Genomic DNA, 24,617 nt, shown 5'->3' with positions numbered 1-24,617 from the left:
CTCAGAACTTCCAGAATGGATTGGGGAAAAATCAGGCAGGTTTCTTTTAATCAGCTCGCCAGACAGTGTCCGCTCAGACTGCGCCAGTGGGCACATCAGCCCAATGTACAATATCTCACTGTCGTTGGAGTAATCTGTCAGCATTCACTGACTAATGAGGGACAGTCATTTGGACAAAGTACCAGAGGGGTGAATTTGGGCAAATCACAACCATGTCAAACTCTGTTTGGTAACGGGTCTGTGCAGTGTTTTTACTCTCGTTTAAAGGCGCTATATAAATGCCTGTTGTTGCTGTGACATCCGGGAGTGCACTGTCAAGAACTCTTCCAAATCCACTGTTAAAGAGATAGGGCCTTGGTTTAATGTCGAATCCGATGCAGGAAATCGAGAACCAAAGTGAAAAGGACAGAAATGTTTAAAATAAACTTGGCTTATTTTAAAGAAAAATGGAGGAACTTAACGTTGAAAACTTCCTTCTGCAGAAATACGCTGAGGCAGAATCTGCATTTCAAGTGGTGCTGCAGTTGGATAAAGACTGTGATGATGCTGTCCATGAGCTTTTCAAAGTTCGTATGTTTAGGCTAATGGTAAAGAAGATATTTATATTCAAACCTTTGCTAACTTTAGAAAGAACGATTAAAGTTTTGTTCATGTAATGCTTTGATCATATCAGGATGCCCCTTAAAGATTTTAAAGTTTATGTTGTCTGTGTGTCTGGGATGAGCACTTTCTCCAAGTATTGTCCCTCCTTAATGATACGGTTTATAGTCAGACTTTCCTGATATGGTTTACTGTCCCAGGTAACGAAAGAATCTAAAAATGGTCGCCTGGTAGTACAGAATTTGAATATTGCTGAAAAGAGAGACATGTTGCTGAAGCTCGTCATCTTGCACTCATCAGGACAGATGCACAAATGTCAAATTTCAAACGTTCACATCAATTTTGTGATTGTTTGAAATTTGGCATTCTTGTGTTTGTCCTGATGAGTGCAAGACGAAAAGCTTCAGCCTCCTTTTTCAGATAAAAATCTAAAACGAGTTACACCACATCACAGCAAGTGCAACCCAGCTGTTTCTACTCCAGTCGCCCTTTTCCCGATAACCCTGCAAGTTTATCTCTCTCTGGGTGATTATCCAATTCCTTTTAGAAAGCCACAATAGAAGCTGCCTCCACCATCCACTCAGGCGAATGTATCTCAGTCACTCGCTGCATAAAAACGTTTGTCCTCAAGGTCAGGATTTTCCCGTTGGTGTGATGGGGGCGGGACCCGCACGCTGACGTGTAAAATGATGTGAGGTGACGTCAGGTGAGTGTCCCGACGCCACCGTGTACCATCGTGATATTTCGTCGGGCAGACGCGCGCTGATAACCGATGCCCTCCCGCCATTAATTAACGGGCCACTTAAGGCCCTTGAGGGCCAATCAACGGCGATTTTTCGGCACCCGTGCGATCTTCGGGTCGGCACACAGGCACAATGGGCAGGCGGGTAGGACACATTTATATAAACCTCATCCACGGGCGGGATAAGAGGGCTCAGTGGGGTCATGAGTGTGCTCTGTCAAGTATTGATTTTTCAAAGTTACTGATACTTGCCTGTGTGATCTGCAATACTTCAAAACACACCAGCTGCTTGGTCTGGACTCTCAACCTTCGGGTCAGCACTCTGCAGTGAGGAACCTTTTCTGGGGCCTGCAGGTTTCAGGAAGCCTCCCCTTAGCCTGGGAATGGGAGCTGAACTGTCCGTCTCTCAAGGGAGACAGTCAGCTATATCTGTCAGATGATTGGGCCTGAGATCTCCGCTAACTGTGTGGGTGGACACCCCATGCCAGTGGCTTTGAAGGTCGCAGCTGCCCTCAGCTTCTATGCCTCTGGCTCCTTCCAGGGCTCGGTGGGTGATCTTTGTGGAGTCTCCCAATCAGCTGTCCACACTTGTGTCTCCTCACCCCGCTGCTGCCGAACACTCACACAAAGATGCTAGGCCTGTCCCCTCCCCCCACCCCCTTGGCCACATGCCACCTACATCACATTAGGTACCACACGGTCTAACCTTCCATAACAAGGAGACACACGCATGTGGAGTGCAGAGGGCAGCAGATCGATCGGTGCCAACGTCACCTTGAAGCTTCCCTCCCAGCATCTCCTCACCCTGATTTTGACATGTCCTGGAGTTCCAGCTCTGCGCCCAGGTGCAGCTCCTCCAGGTTGCCCCCAAAACAGCCATGTGGGTCTCAGTGTACCACATGCTACGGGCACAGAGCCCATCTCTTCACCACCCTCTCAGGGTGACCTTGGCATGGGTAATATCTGCTGGCCCACCCAGGGGTATAAGCCTACCTGCTGGGTTAAGTGACCAATGCCAACATGGTACTCACCCTCCCTGAGTGCAACAAGTCATTGAAGTGCTTGCGACACTGGATCCAGGTGCATTGCACCACGTCACGGGAGCTCACCACCTCCGCCATCTCCTCCCAGACATGTTTCGTCATGTGAGGGGGGGGCTTCCTCCTCCCGTCCTGGGGTACAAGGACCTCTAGCCGTGCTGCCACCTCCTCGAGGAGGGCAGCAAGGCAATCGTCTGAGAAACGAGGGGCACAGAGCCCCCCTGCCCTACCCCCCCCTGCCAGGCCCGCTCACCAGCAGCGCCCTGGGGAGCCCTTCCACTGGCCGTGATTCACAGCCTGTGAAAGGCTGCAGGAGCTTTTTAAAACAGGCCGCCCGGGTCACCATTGGACCCGATGGTCATTGCAGTCCCGCTGCCGCCCGCCCGCTCCCGCTGTCCTCAAGAGCCGCGATTCACACTTGGCGGGCATTAATTGGCCTGCCCATGTAAAATGGCGGCGAGGACCCGATCGTGGGCGGTGATCGGTTCCACGCTCGCCCACACCCACTCCCACTCCACCCGCCCAACAGGCAGAAAATTCTGCCCCATGTCACCGCTGCCTCTTTTGACAATTGCCTTTCTTCAGTGTCCTCTGGCTCTCCACCTTTCCGCCAGTGGGGGGAGCGGAGGGGTTTCTCCGTCTAGACCCCTCATGATTTTGAACACCTCCATCGAATCTCCCCTCAACCTTCTCTTCGCTAAGAAGAACAAGGTCAGCATCTCCAAACTATCCACGGAACTGAAGCCCCTTGTCTCTGGAACCATTCTCATAAATCTTTTCCTCTGTAAAGTCAGCACTTAAAAGTGTCAACGTTTCCCCTTTAGCTTTTGTTAAGTTGATAGGTGAAAGCTTTGGACACTATCTAGCTCCTTGAAGAGCATTTCCAAAATCTCGGTAGCCACAGCCATGACCTTATACATATACATATAAGATAAACATTACTTCACTGACCGTGGGCACAGACAATTTATTACTGAGATTTTACTGTAGGAAATGTTTTGTTTCATGCCTTAGGGGCATGAACTCAAAGTCATGTCAAATGTTTAGACTCAACTTAGTCAGCCTCACATCCCTTTTTACTCTTGAGATACCTGACTATTTTATGTCTTATTTATTCAGGATTTGTGAGGGAGTATAATTTTTCTGTAACTATGTCCACCTGTTTTTTGCTGAAGAAAGTTCCTCAAGAGTGCAGGACAAGCTGTATAAACATTCATCCCAACCTGTCTGAGATATGACTTCACAAGCGGCAACGTTCCCTGTTGTTTTGGAGCTATGAGCCTGGCTCACCATCAGTCATTTTGAAGGTGGTTATTTGGGTGTGACAGAACGTTTACTTTGTATAGCGCCCAGTCATGTCAATGTCTCAAAACATATCAGTCAAACCGGTGGATGTACTGTACTTAGATTTCCAGAAGGCATTTGATAAGGTGCCACATCAAAGGTTATTACGGAAAATGAAAGCTCAGGGTATAGGGGGTAACATATTAGCATGAATAGGAGATTGGCTGGCTAACAGGAAGCAGAGAGTAGGCATAAATAGGTCTTTTTCTGGTTGGCAGGATGTAACGAGTGGTGTGCCACAGGGATCTGTGCTGGGGCCTCAGCTGTTTACAATTTATATAAATGACTTGGATGAAGGGATGGATGGCATGGTTGCCAAATGTGTCGATGACACAAAGAGAGGTAGGAAAAGTAAGTTGCGAAGAGGACAAAAAGAGGCTATGAAAAGATATAGGTTAAGTGAGTGGGCAAAGATCTGACAAATGGAGTATAAAGTGGAAAAATGTGAAATTATCCATTTTGGCAGGAAGAAGAAAAGAGAAACATATTATCTAGATAGTGAGAGATTGCAGAGCTCTGAGATGTAGAGGGATCTGGGTGTCTTAGTGCATGAATCACAAAAGGCTAGTATGCAGGAACAGCAAATAATTAGGAAAGCTAATAGAATGTTATCATTTATTGTGAGGGGAATTGAATACAAAAGTAGTGAGGTTATGCTTCAGGTATACAGAGCACTAGTGAGACCCCAACTGGAGTACTGTGTACTTATTTAAGGAAGGATGTAAGTGCGTTGGAAGCAGTTCAGAGAAGGTTTACCAGACTAACACCTGGAATGGGCGGGTTGTCGTATGAGGAAAGGTTGGACAGGCTAGGCTTGTATCCACTGGAGTTTAGAAGAGTAAGAGGCGACTTGATTGAAACCTTTAAGATCCTGAGGGGTCTTGACAGGCTGGATGTAGAGATGATGTTTCCTCTTATGGGAGGATCTAGAACTGGGGGTCACTGTTTAAAAATAAACGGTCACCCATTTAAAATGGAGATGAGGTGAAATTTTTCCTCTCGGAGGATCATGAGTCTTTGGAACTCTCTTCCTGAAAAGGCGGTGGAAGCAGAGTCTTTGAATATTTTTAAGGCAAAGGTGGATAGATTCTTGGTAAGCAAGGGGGTGATAGGTTATTGGGGGTAGGTGGGATGCAGATTTCAGGTTACAATCAGAACAGGCATGATCTTATTAAATGGCGGAGCAGGCTTGAGGGGCTGAATGGCCTACTCCTGCTCCTTGTTCGTTTGCTCATATCCAGGGGAATCATCTTCACCTGGAGAGTGGTGCAAATGTGGAACTCATTACCACAAGCAGTAGTTGAGGTGAATAGCATAGATACAATTGAGGGGAAGCTAGATAAACACATGAGGGTGAAAGGAATAGAAGGATATGTTGATTGAGTGGGATGAAGAGGGATTGGAGGAGAGACATGTGGGAATATAACCATTGGCACACACCAGTTGGGCCAAATGGCCTGTTTCTGTTCTGTAAATACTCTGTAACGCTATGTAAGGGCAGGTACTTTTCTAAATTCAGTGACTGGAATGAAAAGCTTATGGTCAACTGCAAGCACGAATTAACCAAAATAATTGTACAACAGACTTGGCCAAACACTTAATGGAGAAGGTAGTTCTGTGGCTAAGTAGCAGAACTGATGGTCCTCCTGATGAGTTCTGTGTTGATTGGTTAATTACTTCTGGCTTTGTGACTGATGGACGCTGAATGACAGTTTCTCCCTTTGATGGAATTGTATGTTTTTTTTTCCAAAAAATCTACTTTTAGTCTCTTTCTTGCTGGCAATCTTTGTGTTGAGTGATTAACAATTAGACATAACCTAGTATCTTTAGACAAAAACAGCATAAGAGTCCTTGGGCATCTTCTTAACTGATGCCAGTTTAGTTGTTCTATAGGGCACACCTCCATTGGGATTAATCGTATATTGAGAAACCCATTAGCAAAAACATTGATGACACCCAAATGTTTCTTTACCTTTTCCTTTGAGGGTAAACAGGGTCAAGTGAAATCTGGGGTAGTGTATATTTTTAATGTTTATCAAAAATAATAAAGTTGTTGAGCATTAAGTCATTTCTCTGTTTGGTCCTACAGTGTACTTCAGTACAAACCCTTGGAGAGTGCCCATACTACACCAATTTCTCCACTTCCATGTTGGCTATCTTCTGGCCTCTCTGAGCGACATCAGCAACTTAGTCCCGATGTTTGGGCAGTTTTGTGCAGTATGGCCCATTAGGATATTGACTTGACACCTCCCCAAGTGAAACCATTGTAGGACGTTTACAGCCAGTGGAAGGAGAGGGACTTCACAAAATATTTACATCAGAGAGGCAGGCTGTTCAGCCCACAAGGTCCATGCCGGTGTTTATGCTCCACCCAAGTCCCCTCCCATTCCCTTTTATCTCGCCCTATCAGCAGAACCCTCTGTTCCTGACTCCCTCATAAGAACATAAGAGCTAGGAGCAGGAGTAGGCAATTCAGCCCCTCGAGCCTGCCCCGCCATTCATTACGATCATGGCTGATCTCATTTCGGCCTCAGCGCCAATTTCCCGCCCTCTCCCCATAACCTTTCAACCCGTTACTAATTAAAAATCTACCTCTCTATCTCCTTAAATTTATTCAGCGTCCCAGCATCCACTGCACTCTGAGGTAGTGAATTCCACAGATTCACGACCCTTTGAGAAAAGTAATTCCTCCTCATCTCTGATTTAAATCTACCACCCCTTAGTCTAAAACTATGGCCTCATGTGTTTATCCAGCTTACCCTTAAATGCATCTACACTATTCATCTCAACCACTCCATGTGGTGGTGAGTTCCACATTCAGACAGCTCCCTGAGTAAAGAGGTTTGTCCTGAGTTCCTTTACTGTATTTAATAGCCGACTATCTTATGTTAATGGCCCCTAGTTCCTATCCTGCTCGCAAGTAGAAACACCTCCACAGTACGCCTATTTTATTCCCATCTGTCTTGGCTTGATTTGTTAACTAAATGTGTTACCCTGTCTCACGTATCCCATTTTAAATTTAAAAACAGACACGTGTACAGAAATGACTGACTGAACTGTGTAAAGTTGCCCCTGTCTAAGAGCCTCTTTTAACATTTCTTTCAGAATATGGGTTTTACCCAGCAGCAAAGCTTAATCGCATTACAGCAACATCGAACTGTCGAGGCTGCACTGGACTCTCATTTAGTGTTAAAGTGTAAGTGTTCTTGACTTGCCGATAATTTTGTCTAGCTGGTTCTCTCTGATTTAGTGAACAAGCTGGGGAAGGGATCAGAAATGGTGATGTTCTCGTAATGGTAACAGATGTTACCTTCTCCATTTTTCTGACACTTTTCCCTCCTCTTCCCCCATGTCACCCACTGCTTTTGGTTGAGTGAGTGCTACTCAGAGCTGCTAATCCTTCAGGATTATCCTGAAATCTGCAGGAGTTAAAGAGTAATCATCTGCAAACAAAATCGTAGGGGCAGCTTAATTTTTTGAAAAAAAGTTTAAAATGATTTTTTTCGAACTCTTGTTTATGTCGGCTCACCACCCCCTTCTCGAGGACACAAAAGGTGACCTACACTGCCAACCGTTATCACTGACATCCGGAGAATGAACATTAAAATTAAACACTTAGACCTCCTCCTGTAATCTAGGATTGGTTTTGACTCTGCAATTGCCCTGTTTGTGAACTCGCTGAGCTATGGTGGACACGGGGTTAGGGTTAGTATTAATCCGGGGTACTAATCCATAATCTGTATCCTTCTTTCCATTTCCACAGTTCAAGATCCAAATCCTGAGACCTTGGAGATGCCCGAGGAGGAGGACCGTTTATTTTTAATCAATTTTCCTATAATTGAGGATCAAACCGAGTAGGTACCTTGTATACTCTCGCTTGCTCTTGTGTGTCTACGGCGTGTGGAGGATGGGTAGACGGGATCTTTCACAGTGACGGCCCGAGCCAAGTTCAGAGGTTCTTGACCTGAACCAGAAGATGAACTTCAGGTGAAAGACCAAATTGAGGCTTGTTCACTAATTCAGGTGTAGGTCAAAGATTCTGTGGAAAGATTTGAAGGGCTGGAGTTTTTTCTAATATCCTGGCCAGGATAACTGGCAGTTCAGCTCCTTGCTCCTGCTCCTACTCCTGCTTGTGTCGGCACCACAGACTAATCCACGTTCCATTAATGTTCCTTTTTGTGGGGCGAGATAACAATGTGATCATGATCAGATAATCTGATTTTGGGATGTGTTGATTGAGGAATCTATATTGGCCAGGACACTTGGGGAGAACTCCCTGGCTCCTTTTCGAGATACTGCCGTGGGATCTTTTGCATCCGGCCAGTCCAGCCTTTTGGTGCGAGGAGCCGCACTTCAACTTTTTTCTCACTCAAGGGGCCGATGACCCAAATTTCAGAAAGATGAGGCTTGGCGCAACATTAAACATGAATGTCAATAAAATGCTGAGGTGCGATGAAAAGTAGCAGCTTACTGAACAAAACTAAAGCAATGTCAGAGCAATAAATTGATAATTTTTTAAAAAATGAGTAATTTGTAAAGATGACCATTTGAGTGTGAGAGGGTCAAATGGCGTTTGTCCAGCTCACTCCCAGTCTCGGGGTTCTTACCCACCCTCACCCACACCCACTGTGTGAGGCAGTGCGAGTGTGTTGGTGTGTCAGGGTGAGAGTGAGTGCGGACCCTGAGACTAGGAGTGAGCCACACACACTTGCACACACACGCTCGTCTCCCCTGCAGCCATTCTGCCCTCACCCCCCCCCGCCACTATCTCCCCCTCCATCACCAGCTGCCACGCTATCCCCCACACCACCAACAGTCTCTCTCGCCGCCTGCCCCAACTCGGTAGTTGTTCTCTCTCCCTGGTCCCTGAAAATCTCCCTTCCTCCCCGACAGATTCATCGCTGCTGTCCCACCGTTTTTTTCAGGCCTCAGACTGAAGGAAGCTGCTCCTCCAATCAGAAACCGGTTCTCACTAGTGACCCTGTCAACACCAAATGCCGCAGAGAAATAGCCTGTGATTGGAGGAGAGGAGGAGAATCTTCACAGTTACTTACCAGCATTTTAAACATGGGGTCTGCGGGCTGGATAGAAAGGCCTGGTGGGCTGCATAGTGGCCCACAGGTTGGACAAGCCTATGTTGCATCCACCAAAGCAGGAGGATGGGACCTCGGTTTAATGTCTCGCTGGAAAGACAGCACCTCCAACAGTGCAGCACTCCCTTAGTACTGCACCAGAATGTCATCCTGGACTTTTTTGTGCTCAAGCCCTGAAGTAGGACTTGAACCCAGAACCTTGTGATTCAGAGGCGAGTGAGCTACCAACCGAGCCACAGCTGACCACCTTGCTGATTGTGGGATCTTCCTGTGCATTAACTGACTGCAACATTTCCTACAACAGTAAGCATGATTACAGTGATACTGAAACATTTTGGGTGGAAGTTAATGCCCCTCCCCTGGAGACTAGCTCTGAGGCGGTGGGGAGGAGGGTGGGGGGATGCTGTTTGATTGGGTGGGAGGATGCTGGGTGGGGATCCTGCCAAATCCCCAACTTTGACGTCCATCCGCACCCCCCCAATTAAGCCTGTGCGGAAAGGCTTGTGGGAGACCTTCCCATCTAGACGGCAAGTGAGGCCGTTAAGTGGGCAATTAATGCCCAATAAGGGCCCAATCCCACCACCACTGGTATTCAGCCAGCAGCAGGTGGAACACCAGCAGTGGGCAGGCAGAGTGGGGTTTGCCATGTGGAGAGTTAAACAAGCAAACCTGCACAGCCTCGTGGGGGGTGTCCCTCGATCAGAGGTGCTCAGTGCCTGATCGAGGGGCCCTGGCATTGGGAACAGGAGGTTGCCTGCTGAGGGGATACCCTATCCTCCGACCCCACTCCACTCCTACATTTCCCAGTGACCACCCTCCGCCCCCTCGCAACACCTATCCACCCCATCACTTACCTTTCTCCAGGGACCTAACGATGAACCCTGGTGAAGGCCCGTGTGTAATGCCGCTGCCAGGCTCTCATTGGCTGGCAGCTGTCGGAGGCGGGATTTCCCTCGTACTGGGGGTAGTACTGGAATTAGAAGCCCCCCCTCTGCAGCTGGGAGCCCCAGCGACAGGGTTCCCACTTGCTATTAGAGCTTAATTTCCACGGAGTCCCCAGAGATTGGGCTGGAGGGAGGGTGGGGGGGTGTAATTGGTATTTCCTTGCGGATTGTCCTGATGAGTGCAAGACGAAAATGTTTGACAAAAAATGTCTCTTTATTTCAGAAATTAGCATTAGTAAAGAGGTAGCACTTGAAAAGTTAACTGGATTGAAGATTGATAAATCCCCCTGGACAAGATGAGCTACATCCTAGAGTGTTAAAGGAGGTGGTTAGAGAGATAATGGATGCATTGGTGGTTACCTTTCAAAATTCTATAGATTCTGGAAAGGTTCCTGCAGACTGGAAAGTAGCAAATGTAACCCCGCTATTTAAGGAGGGAGGAAGAGGGAGAATGGAGAATTACAGACCTGTTAGTCTGACGTCAGTAGTAGGGAAAATATTACAATCTATTATAAGGAATGTGTGAACTGGACATTTAGTAAAGAGTGTTAAAATTGGGCAGAGTCAACGTGGATTTATGAAAGGGAAATCATGTTTGACAAACTTGTTGGAGTTTTCCGAAGATGTTACTTGTAACGTAGATAGAGGAGACCCAGTAGATATGGTGTATTTGGATTTTCAGAAGGCTTTTGACAAGGTCTCACACAGGAGGTTAGTAAACAAAATTAGCGTGCATGGGATAGGGATAATATACTAGTATGGATTGAGAATTGGTCAACAGACAGGAAGCAGAGAGCAGGAATAAACAGATCATTCTCAGGATAGCAGGCTGTTACTAGTGGGAAACCACAAGGATCAGTGCTGGGGCCACAGCTGTTCACAATCTGTATAAATGATTTGGATGTGGGGACCAAATGTAATATTTCCAGATTTGCTGATGACACCAAACTGGGTGGGAAGGTAAGTTATGAGGAGGCTGCAAGGAGGCTTCAAGAGGTTTTGGACAGGCTAAGTGAATGAGCTGGAGCATGGCAGATGGAATATAATGTGAATAAGTGTAAAGTTATTCACTTTGGTAGAAAAAGCAGAAAGGCAGAATATTTCTTAAATGGTGAGTGGTTGGGAAGTGCGGGTGTCCAAAGGGACCTGGGTGTCCTTGTTCATGGGTCACTAAAAGTTAGCATGCAGGTTCAGCAAGAAATTAGGGAGACAAATGGTGTGTTGGTCTTCATCACAAGGGGATTTGAGAACAGGAGTAAAGATGTCTCGCTGCAATCGTATAGAGCCTTCGTGAGACCTCACCCGGGGTATTGTGCACAGTTTTAGTCCCCTTATCAGAGGAAGGATACACTTACTTATAGAGGGAGTGTAACAGAGGTTCACCAGATTAATCCCTGGGATGGTGGGATTGTCGTATCAGGAGAGACTGAGGAAACTGGGCCTGTATTCACAGTGCAGAAGAGGCCCTTCGGCCCATCGAGTCTGCACCGACACGTGAGAAACACCTGACTTACCCACCTAATCCCATTTACCAGCACTTGGCCCATAGCCTTGAATGTTATGAGGTGCCAAGTGCTCATCCAGGTACTTTTTAAAGGATGTGAGGCAACCCGCCTCCACCACCCTCCCAGGCAGCACATTCCAGACCGTCACCACCCTCTGGGTAAAAAAGCTTTTCCTCACACCACCCGCCCCCCCCAAACCTCCTGCCCCTCACCTTGAACTTATGTCCTCTCGTGACTGACCCTTCAACTAAGGGGAACAGCTGCTCCCTATCCACCCTGTCTATGCCCCTCATAATCTTGTACACCTCGATCAGGTCGTCCCTAGTCTTCTCTGCTCCAATGAAAACAACCCAAGTCTATCCAACCTCTCTTCATAACTTAAATGTTTTATCCCAGGCAACATCCTGGTGAATCTCCTCTGCACCCCCTCCAGTGCAATCACATCTTTCCTATAATGTGGTGACCAGAACTACGCACAGTACTCCAGCTGTGGCCTCACCAAGGTTCTATACAACTCCAACATGACCTCCCTACTTTTGTAATCTATGCCTTGATTGATAAAGGCAAGTGTCCCTTATGCCTTTTTCACCACCCCACTAACATGCCCCTCCGCCTTCAGAGACCTATGGACACACGCCAAGGTCCCTTTGTTCCTCAGAACTTCCTAGTGTCATGCCGTTCATTGAATACTTCCTTGTCAAATTACTCCTTCCAAAGTGTATCACCTCACACTTTTCAGTATCAGGATTTTGACCCAGTGACAGTGAAGGAACGGTGATATATTTCCAAGTCAGGATGGTGAGTGACTTGGAGGGGAACTTCCAGCTGGTGGTGTTCCCGTCTATCTGCTGCCCTTGTCCTTCCAGGTGGTAGTGGTCATGGGTTTGGAAGGTGCAGTCTAAGGAGCTTTGGTGAATTCCTGCAGTACATCTTGTAGATGGTGCACACTGCTGCTACTGTGCGTCGCTGGTGGAGGGAGTGAATGTTTGTGGATGTGGTGCCAATCAAGTGGGCTGCTTTGTCCTGGATGGTGTCAAGCTTCTCGAGTGTTGTTGGAGCTGCACTCAACCAGGCAAGTGGGAAGTATTCCATCACACTGCTGACTTGTGCCTTGTAGTTGGTGGACAGGCTTTGGGGAGTCAGGAGGTGAGTTACTCACCGCAGGATTCCTAGCTCCTGACCTGCTCTTGTAGCCACAGTATTTATATGGCTAGTCCAGTTCAGTTTCTGGTCAATGGTAACCCCCAGGATGTTGATAGGGGGGGATTCAGTGATGGTAATGCCATTGAACATCAAGGGGCGATGGCTGGATTCTCTCTTGTTGGAGATGGTCATTGCCTGGCACTTGCGTAGCGTGAATGTTACTTGCCACTTGTCAGCCCAAGCCTAGATGTTGTCTAGGTCTTGCTACATTTGGACATGGACTGCTTCAGTATCTGAAGAGTCACGAATGGTGCTGAACATTGTGCAATCATCAGTGAACATCCCCACTTCTGACCTTATGATGGAAGGAAGGTCATTGATGAAGCAGCTGAAGATGGTTGGGCCCAGGACACTACCTTGAGGAGCTCCTGCAGTGATATCCTGGAGCTGAGATGACTGACCTCCGCCAACCACAACCATCTTCCTTTGCGCTAGGTATGACTCTAACCAGTTAAGAGTTTTCCCCCGATTCCCATTGATTCCAGTTTTGCTAGGGCTCCTTGATGCCACACTCGGTCAAATGCTGCCTTGATGTCAAGGGCAGTCACGCTCACCTCACCTCAGAAGTTCAGCTCTTTTGTCCATGTTTGAACCAAGGCTGTAATGAGGTCAGGAGCTGAGTGACCCTGGTGGAACCCAAACTGGGCATCAGTTAACAGGTTAATGCTAAGCAAGTGCCGCTTGATAGCATTGTTGATGACCCCTTCCATTACTTCACTGATGATCGAGAGTAGACTGATGGGGTGGTAATTGACCGGGTTGGATTTGTCCTGCTTTTTGTGTACAGGACATACCTGGGCAATTTTCCACATAGCCGGGTAGATGCCAGTGTTGTAGCTTTACTGGAACTGCTTGGCTAGGGGCATGGCAAGTTCTGGAGCACAAGCCTTCAGTACTATTGCTGGAATATTGTCAGGGCCCATAGCTTTTGCTGTGTCCAGTGCCTTCAGCCATTTCTTGATATCACGTAGAGTGATTCCATTTGGCTGAAAACAGGCATCTGTGTTGCTGGGGACCTCCAGAGGAGTCTGAGATGGATCATTCACTCGGCACTTTTGGCTGAAGATTGTTGCGAATGCTTCAGCCTTATCTTTTGCACTGCTGTGCTGGGCTCCCCCATCATTGAGGATGGGGATATTTGTGGAGCCTCCTCCTCCAGTGAGTTGTTTAATTGTTCAGCACCATTCACGACTGGATGTGGCAGGACTGCAGAGCTGAGATCTGATCCGTTGGCTGTGGGATCGCTTAGTTCTGTCTATCACTTGCTGCTTATGGTGTTTGGCACACAAGTACTCCTGTGTTATAGCTTCACCAGTTTGACACCTCATTTTTAGGTATTCCTGGTGCTGCTCCTGGCATGCCCTCCTGCACTCTTCATTGAACCAGGGTTGATCCCCTGGCTTGATGGTAATGATGGAGTAGGGTATATACCGGCCATGAGGTTACAGATTGTGTTCGAGTACAATTCTGCTGTAGCCACAGCGCCTCATGGATGCCCAGTCTTGAGCTGATAGATCTGTTCGAAATCTGTCCCATTTAGTGGTGCCACACAACACGATGGAGGGTACCCTCAATGTGAAGGTGGGACTTTGTCTCCACAATGACTGTGTGGTGGTCACTCCTCCTAATACTGTCATCTGCGGCAGGCAGGTTGGTGAGGATGAGGTCAAGTATGTTTTTCCCTCTTGTTGGTTCCCCCACCACCTGCCGCAGACCCAGTCTGGCAGCTACGCCCCTTAGGACTCGACCAGCTCGGTTAGTAGTGGTGCTACCAAGCCACACTTGGTGATGGACATTGAAGTCCCCCACCCAGAGTACAACCTGTGCCCTTGCCACCCTCAGTACTTCCTCCAAGTGGTGTTCAACATGGAGGAACACTGATTAAGGAGGGCGGTACGTGGTAATCAGCAGGAGTTTTCCTTGCTCTTGTTTGACCTGATGTCATGAGACTTCATGGGGTCCGGAGTCGATGTTGAGGACTCCCAGGGCAACTCCTTGCCAACTGTATACCACTGTGCTGCCACCTCTGCTGGGTCTGTCCTGCCGGTGGGACAGGACATATCCAGGGATGGTGATGGTGGTGTCTGGGACATTATCTGTAAGGTATGATTCATGAGTATGACTAGGTCAGGCTGTTGCTTGACTGTGCGACAACTCTCCCAATTTTGGCACCAGCCCCCAGATGTTAGTAAGGAGGACTTTGCAGGGTCGACAGGGCTGCGATTGCAGTTGTTGTTTCCGGTGCCTAGATCGATGCCGGGTGGTCCGTTCGTTTTCATTCCTTTTTTGTGACTTTGTAGCGCAATCTCCATTATATTATTAACAGAGACATAACAGGACTACAGGGAAAAGGCAAGGAATGAGATTCTCAGAGAGACACAGTGGGTTGGGAATGTGCTGCCTGAAAGGGCGGTGGAAGCAGATTCAATGCTAACTTTCAAAAATGAATTGGATAAGGAAAAAAAATGTAGGCCAATGGGAAAAGAGCAGAGGGAACGGGACTGATTGGGTAGTTCACTCATGTTCAATCTCAAAAACCTGGCACAGGCACAATGGGCTGAATGTCCTCCTGCTGTGTTGTATGAGTCTATGATATGACTTGAGCAGGGGCAGCAACACTCTCTGCAATATCTCACCAGGTACTTCATGTCTTAGCAGGCTGACTGTGGTGGGATTGGGGGCACTGTATCCTATACTCCCCTCTAAACAGACTCTTCGATGGAGTTCCTAGATAGCAACCAAAAGCTGCCATCATTCGCTTCTCTATTTTCTGCCTCATGACCTTACGCAGTGGAGTTGTGGCCAATCATATTGGCCTCTACTGTGGTCTCAGCTGAGTTTAACAATTCCAATGCAAGACTGATTTGGACCAAGACCTTCCTCATCTTTGTGGTTCAGTATCTATACCGCTCATCTCAGGCATCGGCAAAAGTGAAGCTTCCCCCATACCCCCAGTGGATTTGATTTGCTGCATGTTCATCGTCTTAACAGACTGAAGGATGCTGACAATGATGATCATTATCATGCTGGGCAATACATGTGATAGCTAAGCAGCTGGTGAGGGTGTTTTATGGATTCCTCGTCCATGCAATTATGCAAAATCCATTTTATAAACTGCTCCCTCATTTTCAGCAACGCTATAGAGGCATTGGGTGTAGTTCAGTGGGTTGCATGCTCGCCCCTAAGCCTGAAGGTTATAGGTTCAAGCCCCACTCCTGGTATTCGACCACAAAATCTCGGCTAACACTCCAGTGCAGTACTGAGGTAGTGCTGCCCTGTCAGAGGGGCAGTACCGAGGGAGTGCTGCCCTGTCAGAGGGGCAGTACTGAGGGAGTGCTGCCCTGTCAGAGGGGCAGTACTGAGGGAGTGCTGCCCTGTCAGAGGGGCAGTACTGAGGAAGTGCTGCACTGTCAGAGGGACAGTACTGAGGGAGTGCTGCCCTGTCAGAGGGGCAGTACTGAGGGAGTGCTGCCCTGTCAGAGGGGCAGTACTGAGGGAGTACTGTCCTGTCAGATGGGCGGTATTGAGGGAGTGCTGCCCTGTCAGAGGGGCAGTATTGAGGGAGTGCTGCCCTGTCAGAGGGGCAGTATTGAGGGAGTGCTGCCCTGTCAGAGGGGCAGTATTGAGGGAGTGCTGCCCTGTCAGAGGGGCAGTACTGAGGGAGTGCTGCCCTGTCAGAGGGGCAGTATTGAGGGAGTGCTGTCCTGTCAGATGGGCAGTATTGAGGGAGTGCTGCCCTGTCAGAGGGGCAGTACTGAGGGAGTGCTGCCCTGTCAGAGGGGCAGTACTGAGGGAGTGCTGCCCTGTCAGAGGGGCAGTACTGAGGGAATGCTGCCCTGTCAGAGGGGCAGTATTGATGGAGTGCTGCCCTGTCAGAGGGGCAGTACTGAGGGAGTGCTGCCCTGTCAGAGGGGCAGTGCTGAGGGAGTGCTGCCCTGTCAGAGGGGCAGTATTGAGGGAGTGCTGCCCTGTCAGAGGGGCAGTACTGAGGGAGTGCTGCCCTGTCAGAGGGGCAGTACTGAGGGAATGCTGCTCTGTCAGAGGGGCAGTATTGAGGGAGTGCTGCACTTTCAGAGGGACAGTACTGAGGCTGTGCTGCACTGTCAGAGGGTCAGTACTGAGGGAGTGCTGCACTGTCAGAGGGTCAGTACTGAGGCTGTGCTGCACTGTCAGAGGGACAATATTGAGGGAGTGCTGCACTGTCAGAGGCACAGTACTAAGGGTGTGCTGCACTGTCAGAGGGACATGTTGTCTTTTGAATGAGGCGTCAAACTGAGGCCCCAAATACCCTCTCGGGTGGACATAAAAGATCCGATGGCAATATTTTGAAGAAGTGCGCAGGAGTTTTCCCTGGTGTCCTTCAACCAACACCACTAGAAACAGATTGTCTGGTCATTATCGCATTGCCAATTATGGGAGCTTGCTGTGCTCAAATGGGCTGCCACATTTCCTACATTACAACGGTGATTACTGTTCAAAAATATTCAGTTAGCATTGGGACATCCGGACCTCATAAAGAAGCTAAATAAATCCCAGACTATCCATCATTTTCCTCTATACCCAGCACTGATGCGCAGTTAGATTGCTCTTAATTTTAAAAAGTAACGTGTAGATTGAATTCTTCCAGAGGCCGAGGGACTTCATAACTTCAATCTGAAGGGTATGTGTGAATTATAATGGCTTCTGGTGCCACTTCAGAGCACATTTTATGGGAATCCACTACACAAATGAGCATGAATGTCGTCTTTTATTATTAAAGTGGCATTTTTTTGTCTGAGAAAATGAGGAAACAAGCGTGGGAAACTGAAATGTCCGATATAAACAAACAATTATATAAGCAATCGCTTGGTAGTACAGAACTTGAATGTTGCTGAAAAGAGAGACATGTTGCTGAAGCTTTTCATCCTGCACTCATCAGGACAGATGCAAGAATGTCAAATTTCAAATGGTCACAACAATTTATACTACAGGAGAAAAGGGTGCTGGTTGGTTGGCAAGCTGACCCTGATTGGCTGAGGTGTTGCCATGGAGAAAGCAATCGGAAACTATAAGCTCCTGGGTAGTTCAAAAAAAGGTGCGAGGCTCAAATGTATTCCTTTTGTTTGCCTGTCTCTGTTTTCAGCAATTATATAAATATAACTGGGTCATCATCCAGACATCACACTGTTCCAGAGGTGCAAAAAGAAATGTTTCAAAACAGAAGCATGGTGCGATATCCGTCAGAACTCTTTTGACCAGGAGCCTGAAATTTGCAGGCACCTTTACTGACCTCTGATCAAAAAGCCTCAACCGTTGCCTGGATCTCCCCAGGCAACGTTCGACCAGGGATTTTAAAGGTTTTATCCAGTAGAAGCTAAACAGACTGGTTTACTGCGGTGTCCAGCTCTGGAGACAGAGAGGGGTGCCAGGGTACATCTGATGTCTTTGTCTCTTGAACTGATCGTGCTGTCTGCTTCAGTGATCTGCTCTGGTACAATTCTCGAATCGGCCCTATTGCCTCTCTTTGGTGTGCGCCCTCTTATCAGGCTTTGATTCCTTAGCCACCATCATATGGTGCTTGCTCTGGGACCAATCACTCCGCATTTGCCTAACTAAATCCTGCAGATCACAGAATTTTAGATCTCCTGCTGTACTGGACCTGAGGGGATGATTCTAACCTAACTCGTTCAGGGATGGGCTGAGAGGTTGGGTGAAACACTCCAACTGATAATCAATCACTGGCGGACTGTACAATCAACCAAAATATAAAGCTAGCATTGAACACAATCCCGACAGGCAGGTTAAAGGGAATAACTCCTGGGATAAAGGAGCGAGAATTCTGTGTCTAAAAGCAAGGAGCAGACAGACATTAGAACCCAAAGTAAAGCAGGTACCAGAAGCAGGATCCCTCCTTAACATTTAGCTTGCGTTATGTGTACAGGGCTGCACTCTTTTCTGTCTCCACACGTGTCGGCTTTTAAACATGCTCTTCTGATTAGTCAGTATTTAAACAAAACATGTCATTCTGCTGGCCTTAAATACTCACGTTTCCTTCTCTCCCAGGTGTTCAGCTGGGAGAATTTAGACTACAGACATGATCCTAGGGATTAAACCTCAGCAATTTAAAAAGTAATCTTTTTAATCTTCTTGACAATTTTGAGGCTTTTCTCTGCCCACGCCCCCTCCAACAATGCTGACCAGAGTGTGTCTGTTGCTGGTTCCACAGGTGCTTCAGTCAAATGGCCATTTCTCTTGTCAGAATTACCAGTCTGTCTGGCCTTCGGGGCCATCACCGCATGATCTACCCTCATCTCTTTTGTCCATGCATCCCGGAGGTGGCTGTGGCTAACACTTACGAACTGGCAGTGTTGGTTGCTTTTCCCCTCCTGAACTCTCGCGTTGCTGTGCCCGGTAGTAATGTCCCTTACTCTAGTGGAACACCAGCTTCATTTGAGCAACGTTCTAGACTCCTGAAGCAAATAGAACACCACAGGACAAAACAGCCCAGAAGGAGGCCATTCGGCCCATAGTGACTGGGTTGGCTCTTTGAAAGTGTTCTCATCAGTCCCACATACTGCCCTCCCCATGCCCTGTAACCCCATTACTATTAACTCTTCCGGTATTTATTGAATTTCCTCTGTTGCGCGTGCCGACCGAATTTGTTTCCTCCGCCCTCCGTTCAGCCTGCGAGCTTGATCCTGATCTTCCAGTCGCCCATCGTTTTAAATCTCCACCTCGCCCTCGCACCCTGACCGCCTCTGTCCTCGGCCTCCTGCACTGTCCCACTGAAGCTCAATGTAATCTCGAGGAACAGCACCTCAGCTTTCAATTAGACACGTTAGAGCCTTCTGGACTCGATGTTTGAGTTCAGCCATTTCAGGTCATGGTGACCGCCCACTTTTTTAGGACAGCAACAGTTGGTAATGACGCTGCTGTTGATATTTACACCTCCTCTAAACTCTTTACTAGCCTCATTACCATTCCCTTTTGCCTTGCGCCATCATCACTTTTGTTATTTAATCACTCCTGCCTTGCACCCTGTCACCGAAACCTTATATTTTGTTCTTTCCTTTCTTGCCTTTGCCCTTAATAACCCGTTAACGTCTCTTTTTAACCAGTTCTGACAGATGGTCACAGGCCAGAACATGAAGTCTGTTTCTCTCGCTCCAAAAACGCTTCCAAACCTGCTGAGCACTTGCGGTATTTTCTGTTTTTATTTCGGGTTTCCGGCATCCCCGGTATTTTGCTTTTGAAATAACTCCTCGTAGCACCTGCAAATTTTTCCTCTTCAAACATTGATCCAATTCCTTTTTTTGTTTCGAAAGATACAATTGAATCTGCTCCCACTGCCTTTTCATTCAGTGTATTCCAGATCACAGCAACTCACTGTGCAATTTTGTTTCCCTCATGGTGTCTCTATGTCTTTGCCAATCACCTTAAATCTGTGTCCTCTGGTTACTGATCCTTGTGCCACTGAAAACAGTTTCTCCTTATTTAAGCTGTTAAACCATTCAAGATTTTGTATACATCCATCGAACCTTCCCTGAAGCTTCTCTACTCTAAGGAGAACAAAATATGTTTAAAATTTTATCGCAATCCCATATTTGTTAATGGTACATTAATTGTAGTGCTAAGATACACGGATGAAGGGCATTGTCTAATTAACTATCTAATGTTAGGCGAGGTTCCCCCCCAAATTTATTATGACCCCAGATGAGGTACCCCATATTGTTCTGCTCCCAGATGACTAGGGATGAACTGGCTCCCCTTCTTTATTCAATACCCTCAGTTGGTCGCAACAAGGTTAATTTGGAAAGGATACCATCCCTCGTTTTCCCAGTCCAATTGTGTTTATGTTTTAAAAGGAGCCAATTTAACCAGGCTTCCTTGAGTCAGAGAGAGAGTGAGTTTATTAGTTGCTAAAAACACAAGAAAAAAATAAAAACACAACACACGTACACACAGATTAGAAATGAGAAGTGAGTCCAGAAATAAAGGTTTATCAAAAAAGATATATGTTCCAGTCTTTTGCTTGCCTGTGAGGAGTAGATGGCGAAATGTTGTGGCCGTTAAGTTGGGTGATTCCGGCAGAGCTGGCTTTGGCGGCTGGGCAGTGGGTTTGGAGATTCTTGGTTCTGCAGGTTAGCTGCAAGGAGTTGTCCTGTTTCCTTTTTGACTGTGGCTTTGCTGAGTTGTGATCGGCCTCCAGCAATCAGAGAGAGAGGACTTTTTTACCTGCAAGCACAGGGATGCCTAGTTAATGTTCTTCGGCTGTGGCCTTCACAGCACACCCTCACACACTGGGCCTGGAACATTAAATCTTGCACCCAGAGACCAGGGTTGCAGTTGGTTTTTAACCCCTTTTCTTGTGTATTCCTGAAAGGGAAAAAAAACAAACATGTCTTTTGCCCAGAAACTGCTTTCTTTTCAACTCATATCGTGTCCACAGTCTGGGATAGAGCTCACAAGAGGTGGTTTTCTGCTGAGATGATAATCAGCCTTCATTATCTCCGCAACCACGGGAGATTACAGTTCAGTTTTTGGATTGCATCTTTTCCTTTGAAATCTTTCTGTTTGAAGTAGGCCTGGACACCTTTTTAGGTGCGACATTCCATTCTCTGGACTAGTTGGTCAAGTGTAATACACAGGGATTTTCCAGAAAGTGGTTACTTTATAGTCTCAGCCAGCTTTTGCTTTAAAAAAAAACACGTCTTACGTTCAATATGTCCGTAAGTAATTCAGGGTTATAATCTGTGGTCATGACGCTGGAGCACTTATAAAGAGAGACTGCTGGGTCACAGGGCTAGTAGGTAGGAAGTAGACATTTGTAATGCTGCATTCTGTAAATAAACCTATTGTTAAGAAAATTATTAGTATCTAGTTTCATACTTCACCAACTGACTTCCGATTGAGTTAACAATATTCGCTGGTGACTTGCTGAGGAGCCATGCCATCCTCGACTTTATTTTTAATGAAGAGCCAAGGAAAGGGGGGAAAGAAACAAGGGAAGGAGAGGAAGTTAGAATGAAAGGGGAGAGAAGGTAAAGAGCGGAGAACTAGAAGAGAACGGAGTTGGTGAGAAGGAAATAACTGAGTCCCAATGGAGAGAAGGGGAGGGACTGAGCGAAAGAAGGGATCCGAATGCAAATGGGAGAGAAGGGAACAGCAACAGCAACTTATATTTATATCGTGCCTTTAACATAATAAAAACATCGCAAGGTCTTTGGAGCATTAGAAAACAAAATGACACCGGCCCACATAAGGCAATGTTAGGGCAAGTGACCAAAAGCGTAATTGGCCAAAGAGATGAGTTTTACGGAGTTCCTTAAAGGAGGACAGTGAAGTGGAGCGGAGGAGAGGTTTAGGGAGGGAATGCCAGAGTTTCAGGATCAGGCAACTGAAGGCATGGCTGCCAATGGTGGAGCGAGAAAAATTGGGGATGCTCAACAGTCCAGAATTAGATGAGCGCAGGTATCTCGGCGAGTCCTCGGGTTGGAGGCGATTATAGAGATAGGGAGCGGGAGAGGCCATGGAGGGATTTGAAAAGCAGGATGACTGTTTTAAGATCCAGGCATCGCTTAAATGATGACCAATGTAGTCAGCGAGCACAGGGGCGATGGGTGAACTGGACTTGGTGCAAGTTAGGACGAGGGCAGCAGACTTTGGGCTGACCTCAAGTTTACAAAGGTTAGAATGTGCGTGTGTTGGAATATTCATGCCTGCTGGTAACAGAGGCACGGATGAGGACAAAGAAGAAAGAGGTAGGGAAGAGGACTGTGAGTTTGAGAAGGCTATCACCCTTGCTGTTCCTGTCCTGGATAGGATCAGCGAACTAAGCAATAAGCATTGGAAGAGTCTCATCCTGTCCCAGTCTCTATAGCTCAGCTGTTCAGTGGGGGAGCCTCAGGGAAGCCAGGGCTCCACATCTTTAACTTCTGCGGTTCAAGGTAATGGGGATCTTGCAAATGTTTTTTTTAACACAGCTGTGTTTGTCTGTGCTTGGATTAGATTATGGTAAACCAAGTGTCACCAATGTGGCGATGAGCTGCATGTTAAAGGCATGAGTAATGTATGGAAAAGCATTCACTTCATAATTGCCAGTCGTGTTACAGCGGGATCATTAAAATAGAACCTTGTGGGCTCAAAGGTTGACAAGGGCGATTTTCCAGGCTGTGTGTTGACTGCGCTGTGCAAGAGGTAGTGAAAGTATTTTAAAAAAAAAACTAGTATTTACACAACGTGTTCTTGCATCTCAGAAATAGCTCCAAGCGAACCTTGAATCACCTTGAAGTACAATGGCAGTTTTGTGCAGGCGAGCATGGCAGCTATTTTGTGCATGGCAAGACTCCGCAATCAGATGAGTGACCAGTTCGTCGGCACTTGGTGATGGTGATTGAGGGTGGAGTGTTGTCTTGGCCAGTCGTCTTGAAATGATATATTCTTTCCCCCCCCCCTCAGGCTGCCTTGTGCATCGTTGTGGATTGGAAATGTTACTGTTCACGTCAAAGAGAAACAGCTTAAAGATCTGTTTAGAAAGTAAGTATACAACATGCTCAGTGTTTGCATTTGCAGGTTATCAAATTCTACTGGCATTAATTGGAGCAAATCAATCAATGTCAGCCCTCTCCTTTCGTAGACCATGTAGACTGTACCCCATTGTGGACTTTACACATTTAACCTTCTGAGGGAACATTCTGTATTGTTACTCATTGATCAGCAGCATCATTATACACAATTCCAGATCTCACTACCGTCCCGATATTCTCCAAAGACATTTTATTTTGGATTAGTTTGAACTAAAATGGTTGCAATAAGCAAATGAGTGGGTAAAGACTAAGCGGTGACAACGTAGCTTTGGATGAGGGAGGCTCTTTCTGCCCATTTTATCTCAAACATTCCTGGTCCCAACCCTACCACAGCATCTGGTGGTGTTTCAAATGAATCAAGTGCCTTGACCTCAACTCTTTGCCGTTTTTAGCTCCAATTCCTGTGTTCAAGTATAAAGGAAATCGAAGGGTTACTTCTCTATGCTGTCTCCAAATTTCTAAGTGAGGTATGCTGGGGAAGTTGCAAGTTATGTCCTAAGTGAATGTACCTTCACAACACACAACTCCCAACATTTTTCTTTTTCAATTATTTATAAAGACAAGAGAATGGGGCTGAGTGGATAACTCTCTTGAGTGGTAGCTCAGTGAAGGAAAGACTTGCATTTCTGTAGCATCTTTCACAGCCTCAGGGCATTCCAAAGTATTTCACGGCCAGTGAAGCACTTTTGAAGTGTAGCGACTGTTGTAGGAAATGTGGCAGCCAATTTGCACACAGCAAGATCCCACAAACAGCAATGTGATAATGACCAGATAATCTGGTCACTTTTCGGTGATGTTGATTGAGGGATAAATATTCACTGGGATGTAGGCCATGAGGTCTTTTACATCCACTCAAGAGAACCGGCAGGGCCTCAGCTTAGCACCTCCAAAGAGCTGAAAGATGGCACTTCCAAAAGTGTAGCACTCCCTCAGTACTGCACAGGAGATGTCACGTTCGATATGTGTGCTCAAGTCTCTGAAATGGGATTGTAACTACTCAATCCTCCTTAAAATCTACTTTAAAAATCAATTTGGTATCTGGGACATGCATTTCATTGAAAGCGCTTATTATAGGTACCTGCAGTACCTGTTAGTCCTGTAGGTGTCATTCTGATAGGTAATGTTAAAGCCGCCACATGGTACAACATGGAAAGCTGCTAGATTACCGTTCGAGTATATTATTTTGAGATTGTCTAATCTGGCCACCTGGTTCCAAAAACTCATTCAGAATTATTTCTGCAAATGTTTTTTAAATTGCCATTGCAATCTCGCTGCTGCTGACATTTAAAATATCCAAAAATAAGGGTTTAAACGCACTTTTAATTAAAAAAACCACATCATGCACAGTAGTATAATTACATTCTAAATTAAGCTGTCTCTCGGGGCCTTTATTAAAGTTTTTACCTCAAGGCTTAGTTTCTTCCGGAGGATTTGATGTTTTTAACCTGGGTCGATTTTGTGTTAAGCAGGTCATTGGGAGTGTGGAGGGAGTAAATAGGAGGGTTAGCAGATGAACTGAGTAACAGCGTCCCAAGGGTAAGGGGGAGAAGGCCCAACTTGGATCAGCTCGTTTGAAGGACA

At 46.8% G+C, this 24,617-nt stretch overlaps 1 protein-coding gene across 2 annotated transcripts in view; it reads left to right on the top strand.

Annotated features, from left to right (window-relative positions):
• Nucleotides 1–24,617, top strand: part of LOC144694550 (uncharacterized) — a 188,531-nt gene that overhangs the window by 120,623 nt on the left and 43,291 nt on the right. For both annotated transcript variants that reach the window (XM_078565109.1, XM_078565108.1), the window contains exons 10-13: nt 483–587; nt 6,832–6,922; nt 7,490–7,580; nt 22,909–22,986. In XM_078565109.1, the coding sequence (XP_078421235.1) occupies nt 483–587; nt 6,832–6,922; nt 7,490–7,580; nt 22,909–22,986 (365 nt within the window). The remainder of the gene's footprint in view (nt 1–482; nt 588–6,831; nt 6,923–7,489; nt 7,581–22,908; nt 22,987–24,617) is intronic.

Source organism: Cetorhinus maximus, chromosome 20 (assembly GCF_964194155.1).
Source record: "Cetorhinus maximus chromosome 20, sCetMax3.hap1.1, whole genome shotgun sequence".
NCBI classification, from domain to species: Eukaryota; Metazoa; Chordata; class Chondrichthyes; order Lamniformes; family Cetorhinidae; genus Cetorhinus; species Cetorhinus maximus.
This window is presented reverse-complemented; position numbering and strand designations above follow the sequence as displayed.